Source organism: Geospiza fortis, unplaced genomic scaffold (assembly GCF_000277835.1).
Source record: "Geospiza fortis unplaced genomic scaffold, GeoFor_1.0 scaffold237, whole genome shotgun sequence".
Classification (NCBI taxonomy): Eukaryota; Metazoa; Chordata; class Aves; order Passeriformes; family Thraupidae; genus Geospiza; species Geospiza fortis.
Genome location: NW_005054319.1, coordinates 4,404,634 through 4,416,857, shown reverse-complemented (window position 1 = coordinate 4,416,857; position 12,224 = coordinate 4,404,634). Strand labels below are relative to the sequence as shown.

Here is a 12,224-nt window from a genome sequence, read left to right as displayed (position 1 = left end):
ATTGCGGCCGGGGCAGGGACTGGGTGTCGGAGGGAGTCGGTAGCCACAGCCTCTGAAATGTCCCGACTGCCGGTGAGGAGCCCCTAGAAGGGCAAGAACCTCCATGCTCAGAAAATAAGGGATTCACGAGTACTTTTTTCTTAATGCTGTTAACCTTTTCTATAGTATAGCAGCTATTTTATTCGAGTTCCCCTCGAAAGCAAGGGATTTGATAGCCTTGTTCTCTGATACACCTTCTAAAGTTATAAGGATCAGGCATCCCTCTTCCCTCCTGACAGCCTCATCTATCTCAACTCCAGCACTGCCAATGATAACAACTCAGTGTATTCTTAATTTATGTTTAGCTGCTGGTACTTAGAAAGAAGCTGGAAATACCACTTCTTTCAGATGTCTGTCTTGGCAGTAAACTGGGGACTGTAAATTTTGGGTTGCTTTTGTCTTTATCTCTCTTAGGCAGGCTGCATTAAAGCCACATTTTGCTGCTGTGACTAGATCTTGTCAACATGAAACTCCCTGAAATTGTTTGCATCCAGGAGTGCTATGGAGCAACTTTCACCATGTAGAAGGAATTTTTACATGTATCTGGTAGTGCTGGGCAGTATTTCATTGACACAAAACCAAAAATGAGTGGAGTAGCAACACCCACCCACCGAACCTCTGACTGCAATAAGAGCAAACATGCTGGAACACTCAATAAAATCGATATGAAAGCCGTGGTGACAGGAGGTGGTGGCTATTGTGGATACAAGCTGGGATGTGCTCTTGCCAACATAGGAGCTTCTGTTGTTCTGTGTGACATCCACAAGCCTTTGTGGGTGATTCCCAGTGGAGTGGCTTGGATCCAGGTATGATAAATAATATCTTCCCAACAGTCAAAGTTAGTTCATTTGTCTTTTCCATAATGTCTTCCTAGTTTTCACAGAATCCAAATACCTATTGCCAATTATTTCAAATTTCTGTAACCTTTTTAACTGTGTGGACATCCCACATGAGTTTTGGTGAATGGATTTTAGTATATCTGAAATAATGAAACCAGCAAAACCTGTAATGCATGGAGCAGTTTCTCTCCTGACTCCTCAGGATCCTGCCTTCATCTAGGCCTTAGTTAAACCACCTGTAGAATAAACACAGGACTATTGTAAACCTTAATGAATGTCTTTAAAGTTCTTTGGGTTCTATGGAAGAAAAGTATAATTATCAGCAAGTAGGGAGGTGTGCCCAGTTTTGAGTCCCAGCATACTTGTACAGCAAGTACAGTTCTATATATGCATTTCTATATGGATTCCCTCTGTGCTAACCCACTGTATGACAAATGCTCACCTGCAGCTTTGATCTCATGTCCAAATACATTTTGTTGTGTGTTACAGACAGATATCAGGGATTACAGTGCCATACTGGCAGTCTGTGAAGGGGCTGACTGTGTGTTTCACGTAGCTTCCTATGGAATGTCAGGAATAGAGCAGGTGAGTCCACATAGTTTGGTTTTTGTCTGTGTGACTGCCCACACAGAGGGTGAGAGCCTTTGATGCTGTAACACTGCATGACAGATTTCATCTCTTCATAATGCCCTGGTCTTTTGGTAAATTGCTCTGTGCAAAGTGGAGTGCCACCTGCAAGCAGGCTGCTTGCAGTGATTTCCTCTCCATTAGAGGAACCCTGGGAAGGTGTTTGAGATGGAAATGGCATTGAAAAGATCTGAAATACTGTGAAAACAAAATGAAGGACAAGGGAGGCTGGTTCCCTCCAAAACCCTGATTCTTCCCTAAACCTTCACATGGATCTCCTAGGTGTAAAGTCACTAGGAGGAATAAAACCTTAACTAAATTATAAATGATTTCATATATCTGAATTATAACAGTAACAATATTTGAAGTCTTTAATTGTTCACCATAGGGTAAAAAGCTGTACAGATGCACTTGATGTAGGACTCTGAGTCACAATTTTATAATTAGAGTTACAAGCACACACACACATCCACACACTAACACACCTCCTTCTTACTTTATTTACTAAGAGGAACTTCAGTAATTACCCTGTCTGGACAGAACAGCTCACTAAAGTTCTTTGCCACTGAGCAATGCATAATTTGAATTGCTGTGGTTAGAGGCAACTGGTCACTAAAGTACTACTGAAACACAGATATTTAACATACTGCTGCAAGATATGTAATAACTGGACATATATTTTTAGAAGCACTAAAATTTTCTTTGCTTCAAGCAGACTAGCCTGTAAAAACATATGGAAAATACACATATAATTTAAAAATAATGATTAGACTTCTTTAAGGCTAAAACAGCAGTCTGAATGGCATTCTTAACAATCAAAGCACTAAATTATGTTTATTTGGGGACATTTATAACATCCCCCTATTGAATTGAATATGCATTATTACTACAAAATGCACAATTTTTTTCTTTTCCTAGCTGCATAAAAAAGAGATTGAAAGTGTCAACATTAATGGAACAAGATTCATCCTTAATGGTATGTATTTAACTGTGCCATTGGGTGTTAGCATATCAAACATCATATCCCATTTAGAGAAAGCCATATCCCATTTAATGAAGGCCTTTTTGGCACACTCTGTCTGTCACCAAGTACTTGACATTGTTGGCAGAAAATGAGGAAACATGTAATGGTGGGGGTGGAGTGTTATGCACTGCAGTTCAACTACTTCAGCTTTTCAACACCTTGTTTGATGTCAGAATCTGTATCCATGTAATGAGTTAACCAATTCCCTGTGTATTTCATAGTAGTTAACCTACTTGCTAACAACCTGTACAGGCAGTGAGCAGCCCTTGAAGCAGAAGGAGTTCTGTCCTCTGCCCAGCAGGCTGGGGGAGCTCTCCTGAAGCAACTAAAGCACTTGCTTCTACATGGATGTCTTCCCTTTCAACATGCTCTGCATTTCAACTCACCCAGTTACAGAACAGAAGGATTTTCTCTTTTAAGATTTGACACTTTCTTAGAAAAAATGGCACACAAACTTTTTTCCCAAATAATTTTCCACTAAAGTAATTGATTATTCATTGCAGCCTGCAGAAAAAAAAACGTGTCTCGGCTGGTGTACACCAGCTCAGTGAATGTGGTGTTTGGAGGGCTTCCCATTGAAGATGGGGATGAGGAATCCTTGCCGTATTTCCCAATTGACCAGGTATTTCATTGGATTGATTCTACAATTTCTCTGTTTACTTCCACGTTTCTGAAAAAGCCTGGAGTTCTTATGACAGAGTTTTGCCTGATGGCACAAGAAAGGCCAGGTGGGATGATGTAGGGGGATAGAATATAGGAAAATAAAGATAGTGTAGAAAGTAATCTTACCCCTAAGGAGTTGCAGCTGGGCCAATTATCAAAGATCAGGATCAGACCTGACTTTAACAGGCACAGCTGTAAGCAATGAGAAGAATGCTATAGAAGAGTGGGGGGGCTGCTTGAGAAGGGAACTGGAGTCAGTTGGCTGCTTTGTGGAGATGAAAGAGTCAGTGCTCTGAGGAGTTGCCCACGAGAAACACCCAGAAGGTATGGAACTTTTGTGATAGGAGACAACAGTATGGAACCCCTGCAATAAGATGACAACAGGATGAGAGTTTGAGCAACCTGTGGGAGGTGCCCCTGCCCATGGAAGAGGGGGCTGGAACGAGATGATCGCTGAAGTCCCCTTCAACCCAAACTATTCTGTCATTCTATGAAAGAAAAAAGAAAACTCTTTACACTCTTTGGAGATGCTATTTACAACCTTGACACATCAGTTTTATGTACATCAATAAATATATATTTTTTTTGTTTTCCTATTAAGGCCTTGATTTTGGAAAATAACTCCCACAGTGCTGCATTAGCATCAGGGATATTCCACCTGCACACAAGGATTCTGTGATATGGCTTGGTGCCTCTTTAGCTATTTATTATCCACATCATTTTTCTGGTTTTCCCTTAGAGGATGCCGTATATTCAAAGTAGAGCTGATCTGGAAAAGCAGCCTATTTTTATATGGTTTTATGGTATTTAATTAAAAAAGAGAAAGTACTTTGGCTACTTTGCATACACAGTTGTTTTTGGTGTCCCTCCTCTTTCCATCAAGTACTTCACAGTCTTTCAAGAAGTAAATATGGAGATAAAATATGAATATTTTTAATAACATTTTAAATAATATTTTCTCTGGGACAATGCCACATGGAAGTGAGCAGGATACTTCAGACCAAGTGTAAGGACTTCAAAACTTGGCTTTTGACTTTTCCATTACCTGAAGAAGAAATCCAGATTACAAAGTAGCGATCAATTACATTCCTGGCAGCATCCAAAACATACATATATTTATTGCTTCTCAAATGTGCTGAAATTAATTAACCAGATTTGCATATACAAAAATGCTTCCTTATCCTAGAAATATTAATGTGTTTTACTCTGAACCTAATACCCCACAACTTGTATTTTGAGGTATTTGTTGCCATCTGCTAAGTGAAATCTAGTGAAGAAGAGAAGCTTCTCTGTCCTACCATTTCAGGAACAGATACAAATGTATTTGCTTTTTCTCTGTAGCTTGTTGACCACTATTCCAGGACCAAATCGATTGCAGAACAAATGGTACTAGCAGCTGATGGATCTTCACTAGAAGGTACTTTTGTCTGATCATGAATTCATAGTAGAATTTACTCCTCCTCTTCTTGTTCCTCCCCAAAACCCTGTGTCCTGTATCAATCCTTAGTGGACAAGATTGCCCACCAGTTATGAAATTAGGTTACCAACCCCCTCTCACAAATTGAAGTATTTTAATTTAAAAATTACTTTTAATTGGTTTTAAGTTCCCACAATGTCTGTAAAAGGTTTTAGCATGGTAGCAGTAAGTTCAGTATGTTAATGAAAAATAATAAGACAGCTATAAATTAAACAAAAACAAGCATTTAATGTCACTGTCTCATGCAACATAAGTAAAACACGAATGCTGATTAAATTGTTACATCCACACACCCCCTCAAGTTATAAATTAAAATCTGAAGTAGGTACCTGAGCCTAGGGCCTGGAATTATTTATTAGTGCTTCCCAAAGTTTTCCATGTTGAGGAAGTCAGTTATACACTTGAATACTTAAGCTCACCTGTGAGATACTATAACTGCCAGTGCAAAACAAATTAATGTAAAGTGCAACATGATTCTGTGTGACCAAGTGATACTGAGCTAAATTTAGCTGTGGACAACTTAGAGAAAAGACTCTTCACTTGATACTTGCAGAGGGCTATAACGGACAGAAAGTCCATGATGGGAACTCCTCCCAACAAAATTATTTTGTTCAAAATAAGAAAAGGGGTTTTTTTCTCCCTTTATTTCCTCAGCAGCTCTTCACATCAAAGCCTCTCCTAACTACAGGACCAATACACAGTTCTGCATTTGTCAGTGAAATAGAACCAAACATCCCATTTTGATTCTGTGCCATAGCAGGACTGAATATTTTATATGTTTACAAGTACTATTAAGAACAGTTATTAGCAGATGATGAAACAGCCAGCTGATGTACACAGGAAGATTTGATTTTTATGATCCCACTGAAATTGTCAAGAGCTTCTACCTCACTCCAGTGGGAGCTGCAGCTGCTGTTGAGGGAATCTTTCAGCTCTGCCTTGTACTGCTAACAGGTCACTGCTTCCCATCAATAATTTTGTGGGGATTAGTTGGTTTCATTCCACTATCCAATATATTTTTGAACAACCTGCTCATTTCAGTGAACTCATCACCACAGCCAACACATTCATTCACTGCTGTGGCACAGGGACAAGGGATTGATTAGAAAGAGATTTTTAAATATCTGGTATTTTCTAGGAACACAACTATACTTGCAGGACTTCTCTGAATCTTTTCTTGCTATTTTGCATGCTCTGATTCTCCCATCTTATTATCTAACTCCTAATGCAGCACCTTTTGGTATGTATTGTTTTTTAAGGTAGTGAAATTAATTTAGAGTAAGTTTTGCTGCCTCAGCCTTTGGGTCATACAAAAAAGATCCAATGTAGTGATGTGAAGGTCTCTTAAGAATGATCTTATCTCATGTTCTAGGAGGTGGAATACTCCATACGTGTGTTCTCCGCCCACCAGGAATCTATGGACCAGAAGAGCAGAGACACTTGCCAAGACTAGCAGTATGTCATCCAAATTCTTTAACCAGCAGAGTTTTCTATGATATGGGTAAAAAGCTGAAAGGAGCATCACTTATTTGTGTTATAAATTGACTGATCTTATTAGGTAGCAATTCAACAATTCAGTCATCTGCTGAGGATATTATAACTTTTTTTAACAAGCATTATATCTGTAAAGTGTAGATTTTAAAAGCCTTTTTTTTATTATTAAATACAGACACATGAAAATCCAGCTTTATAATTTAATGATTACTGTAAGATTCAGGCCAATCCATGATATTTCAAATGTCTGTTTACATGCAACTTACACCAAATGGTTTTAAATATTAATGAAAAGAGATACAGCAAAATATCTTATTTCCAGTCTCAACTATTAACAGCTTTCCCTGTCCAATGGAGCAGGTTCCAGAGCTGGAAGCACCCTCTGGTACAACAGGTTACTGAAGGGCAGCAGCTGAGGTGTTCACATTTTACTCTTTTTCACTTGCTTTTAAATTGCAGGGCCAATAGATGACATTTAGAGCATGGTCCCTGTAGAATTCTGTGAGCCAGTTATTTTAAAAGAATTAGTGTAACATAAAGTTATACACAGTTTTCAGGAAATAATAGATTCAAGTTGACCACATAATAGATTTTTTTTTTTGTGGCTGAGGTAAAAAATTATATTGCAGTCAGCCAAATTATATGTTATCATCTTGTAAATAATTTTAAGAATGGAAAATGTCATTTTAGTTAAATCTGAGCTTTTATTTTAGCCCCTTTAAAAATATAATATTTTTAAATTTCTATTTGATTTTGAGCTTTATTATTTTGAGCCAAGTTTAAGGCATCATGCAAATGTCATGTTTTGCAGTTTCTAAAATTTACCTGTTCAATGAAAATTGGGACATTTTCCTTCCAGCCCAAGTGCATCTTCCAGTTTTTCCTGGCCAAAGCTATTTGACAAATTTGATCCAATTTAGTAAATACTTTTGATCCACTCAGAACTGTAACTTACTTGCCATACAATATTTTACTTATCCCTAGAACAGACTTGTATTTTTTGTAAATTCAGGACATATTGCAATACATCTTTTGACATTTTCTCATGAGCAGTTCCCTTGAATATTTTTAATTGATTCATGTATTTCCTTTTTTTTTTTTTAAGTAGAGCTAAACCTACATGTAGCTGGACAAGAAAGTACACTTCACCTCACTCTAAAACTCATTTTGTTATGATTTCATGTTTGTTTTTATCTACAGAAGATTATTGAGAGAAGGCTTCTTAGCTTCAAGTTTGGGGACCCTACTGTTCAAATGAACTGGATACATGTAGAGAATTTTGTACAAGCTCATATTCTAGCTGCTCAAGCTCTCACCCCTGAAAAGAACTACATAGCTGTAAGTACACAGTAAAACCACCACAGATCTCACTTGACAGTGGATCCTGCACTGCATCCTGTGCTACAGCAACCACTGCAGTAATTAGTTATTGTCCTTCAGCTCACATTGTTGTCTTTGTGTTTTCACCTGATCAGTGTGCAATGAGCAATGTGGGATGGGGCACAGGGTTGGTGTTGGTTAAGAGATGGAATATTCAGTTCTGTAAGAATGTCTCCATCTTTGCATTTTTAAAATGCAATATTTATAATTTCTGGAAGATGAGCCAAGAATGTTTGCTATGTTGGAAATGAAAGTGGAAGTTCAGGCAGATTCATCCTGTTCCCCTGTACAGATCCAGATTTAATGTTCTGAACTGTGATGGTCAGTTCTTCCCATACCATGTGCCAACAGAGGCACATTTCATTTGGGCATGTTCTGAACTGTGATGGTCAGTTCTTGCCAACAGAGGCACATTTCATTTGGTTTCATTGCTTTCAAAAACAATCACAGCTGTTTTCCTCCTTGTAAATACAGGCTTTTAATCATTCATTGCTTTCAAAAACAATCACAGCTGCTTTCCTCCTTGTAAAGGTTTTTAATCAGCTAGAAGCATTGCCCTGAGAGTATATTAGAAAGGGGTTCAAAGTATATTTTCTTTTCTTAAAGTTCTTAAATTTTTTTTTAAGTTCTTAAACTACTTCTTCCTAAAACCCTGAGAGCAAAAGGAAAGCAGGAACATAGAGCTTGGCTACACAGGAGTGTTCTGGGTTCCAGTGAGCCTTAACCAGCCCCAGAGCAGAACATGTCCCCCCTTTGATGGATGTGCCAGCAGCAGCAGTGAGATCCAGCACCAGCTCCAGTGGTGTCTCTGCACATCAGCACAGCCACTCTGAACAGGCACATCTGTAATAAACCATTTATTCCAAGGCAGGTTAACCACACAAGCCACCTGCTCACCAATTCTCTTGCACCCAACAGTGCCACTGAATGAAACACAAGCAGAGTGTGTGATTCATGTGTGCACCCACTCATATTTGATATTGCTGAATTATTTTTAAGCTGTTCATAAGGGGTGAGATAAAGAAAAAGAAGTCAATATATATGCAGTACTATTTTTACTGACTTGTCTCTTCTCTGCCTTTTTAACAGAGTGGCCAGGTGTATTTCATTCATGATGGAGAAAAATCCAACCTTTTTGAATGGCTAACTCCCCTTGTACGTGCAATACTGATCTCCAAGTACCTTCATTTCTTTAACTGTATGCAACTGCAGCTTTTGTGTGCATGCTACATTTTGTATGTTTGCTTTGGGTGTGAGAATTCCACATGGAACTCTCTGAATGTGGGTTTAATTCCTACTTGAATTTCAGTGTGATTAGCACTGTAACAAAGCCCACCCAAAATACTACATTAAAGCAAATGTCTTCCCTGAGACCAAAGGACCATCTACACCAGCACCCAGTCCTGAGCTGTTACTGTCTTCATTTATGGGGCATGCAGATGGGAATAATGGGCATTTTGGGTGGGCAAAAAATAGAAATCCTAAGTAATCATCTGTTCATTCTTTTCAAAATACCATGTTGTTGTTAATGATAGGCTCAAAACCATAAACATGTCATGATGTTAAATTAGGTATCAGCACACTATGACATTTCAATTAATTATTGTAATTTCTTTCATTCTTTTAAGATACAAAAATGACATAGTGTCTGTGGGTGACATTTAACTGGCATCTCCTTAAAAATGAAAAATCGGAAATACTAAGAGCCATGATTAATTTTTCTGTTTTAACAGTAAATATTTCCATAAATATTTTCTATATTGAAACTTCAAAACTTGTTTGAAGTTTCTGGGGATTTTCATTGTTTTTTAAATCTTTTTCAGTTTGAAAGATTAGGTTGCAGTAAGCCATGGATACGTATTCCTACTTCTGTAGTCTATGCATCAGGTAAAATATTTTATCAACATTTCTCTTTCCTGTTCATGCTACCCTCATTCCTAACTGTAATATAATATTGTTTTACTTACCCATAATTTTCATTTTCATGTATAAAAATGCTATCTGCTCACCTGGTGTTCAGCAGTGTAAAACTCACCTCTGTGCAGTTGAAACCAGAGTGGTCTCTTACGCAAGTCCCACTAAAAGAGGTTCTCTGTTGCCATGTTTTTTATGAAGCCTCATGACCTTTTCACTAGATCTGTGCACAACTTTTTCCCTTTTCCAAAACCTTTTTCCACAAGCACAATAATTAAGATTAAATTAAATTAGATTAGAATAAATTCCAGCCCCTTGTGAGCAAGTAGTTAGATGGTGTTAGTAATGGTGCCCTGAGCTCTCAGGTCTGTGATTATCCTGAGTGAGCATTTACAATGTGAGATGTCACAATCACAATGGCAAAGCAATTTACTGTTCTTACCTCAAGTCAAAATCTTTTGTTATGCAGCCACATTCATGGAACGCCTTCATGCAATTCTGAGACCAATTGTTGACCTGCCCCCACTGCTGACCAGAAATGAGGTAAAGTCTGTGTTTGTAAACTTTCCTTAATTCCCACGGGATCCATGCATGTTCATCTGAGGGAGACTTTCAGTCAGCAGAAAATAAAATCCACCCAGTGCTACTTCAGCCTTCAGTTTCCAGGGCAAGTACAGGCATTGTGTACAATTTAGGCAATATATTGTGCTTGGTTGCCATGATTTTTGAAAAGAGCTTGTGCTTGCAATCTGGGAGAGGCTTCTTCAGCTCCTCTCTTCCAAGGGTCAGTGTCCTGCATGACTTCGCTGGGCCTTTAGGAACCTACCAGATGGCTTTGACCTGACTCTTTGAGTACCTAAGCAAGAGAACACTTGCAGAACATTTTTTGTGGACATTTACAGATTCTACTTTGCATCTTTTAATGTCTCTTTGTGCTTTCAAGAATCTCCATTTGAGCGGACAATTTTAAGAATAATGTGTGCAATACTCATAGGACATGGATATAATGTTGTGGAGTTTTTTGTATTTTACATTTCCTTTAACTGTGTCTTTGCTACCATTCACAGTTTGTTCCAGTTGCCTGTGCAGTCATACCTCTGTATGTTGACTCTTTTGCCCTGCAGGTGCAGAACATTTCTGTAACTCACACATTTCGAATAGACAAGGCACGAGCTCAGCTGGGGTACCGCCCACAGAAGTTTGACTTTGCTGATTCTGTGAACCACTACATTGAATCCAGACCACCCTCACATTATAAGCTCTTCCTCAACATTTTCCTTACTTTATTTGTTACTTTAATTTTGGCTTTTCTTTTTACAAAACTTGGTGGCCTTTCAATTTTGCGTTTTTTTAAAGGAAGACGACACTGACCTGCACAAACTGCACGGTCACAGTATTGCTACCCAGATCATTCTAGCTTCCACTACAGTTACTGGCACAGTTTAACAAAGAGGCAGCTACTTTTGAATTTACAAACAACATCATAACAAACAAGTTGCTGGATCTGAGAAATTAAAATACAGTAAACAATAATTGCCAAATCACTGAAACACAACCAGAGTCATGACTGTTGCCTCTATTTCAAACCAAAACAACAACTTTCCAAATTGATTGCTGAAGTAAATGAGAACCTGCAGGAAAAACAAGAGCTGCAGACAGCCTGCAGTGCTTCACCAGTGAAGAAAAATGGCTGAAATAAGAAGAAAGACTGACCACAGCTTCTGTCATGGCTCACTACATTGTGGAACAGAGGAACAAAGGCACAGACAGAACAGATTACTGCAAATAACACACACCAGGCCTACAGAGACTTCACACTGTGTGATTTCATGAATTAGCTCTAGCACCACATCTGAGGGAAAATAAAAGTGTACTTGAAACATTGCTGAAGTCCGTGCTGTGCCTCTGCACAATTTCCCAGAACTGCTCCCTGCCCTGCCCCTGGCACAGAGCTGTGGGTACATGCTGGTAGGGCTTTTCACAGGGTATTTTAGTTAAATTGGAAGTTACTAAGTAAGTTACATTAGTTAAGTGTATTTATGACACAGTAGAGGAATCTGCTGCTATGGCTTGCACAGATCTTTGTACAGCTTTTTTCACCTCCTGTAGTTAAGGGCAACAACTCACAGAGTTCAGTTGCTCCTCAGCTGAACTTAAGGCCTAAGTCTGTTTTGGCACCAAATTTCTGAAGTACAGCAGCTATACTGAGCAAATCCCTGCAGCAGCTAAAGTGAACAATGTGCTTTCCACATTACTGTTCAGCTAAAATGGACCTAAAGCACAGTCCAGCTCCCTCCCATCCACCAATCACAGTGGGAATTCATCAGAGAAATCTCTTTCCCACGTGCATCTTTCTAACCTGTAACATAGAGAGAGAAAAACCAAGGGCAAGATGCAAACAGTAGATAACTTGGGAAAGGACTAGGGATGAGAGCTTGAGAAATCAGGGTCTGGAGGGGAGTGGTTATGGATGGGGTTGAGAATTGTGGAGAGGGTGCGAACACTGGCACCTCCCCTCCAGGGGAATCCAAGGCAGGCCACAAAACCCAGGGTCGGGCTGCTGTAACGTGAAAGCAGCGTGGAAATGCAGAACCCCTGAAAATTACAGCGTTTCTCGTTTTATTCTTAAAGCAAGAGACTCACTCACACAGTGGATAGCCCCTTTTCTCTAGATATCACAATTTTCTATAATATTGATAATATCGATTGTGACCGACAGCCCCCAGCACCCTGGGCGCGCCGTGCCCGGCCCGGGCAGTGCCACTCG

The 12,224-nt window shown here is 39.1% G+C and overlaps 1 protein-coding gene across 1 annotated transcript; it reads left to right on the top strand.

Moving 5' to 3' along the window:
- The first annotated feature begins 503 nt into the window (after window positions 1-503).
- LOC102036296 (putative short-chain dehydrogenase/reductase family 42E member 2) lies at window positions 504-10,827 on the top strand. The gene is given in 11 exon segments (XM_031056540.1): window positions 504-845; window positions 1,368-1,463; window positions 2,424-2,481; window positions 3,033-3,151; window positions 4,534-4,609; window positions 6,042-6,124; window positions 7,364-7,501; window positions 8,633-8,698; window positions 9,367-9,430; window positions 9,927-10,000; window positions 10,582-10,827. Coding segments are annotated over 11 exon segments (1,362 nt in total).
- Window positions 10,828-12,224: the final 1,397 nt, after the last annotated feature.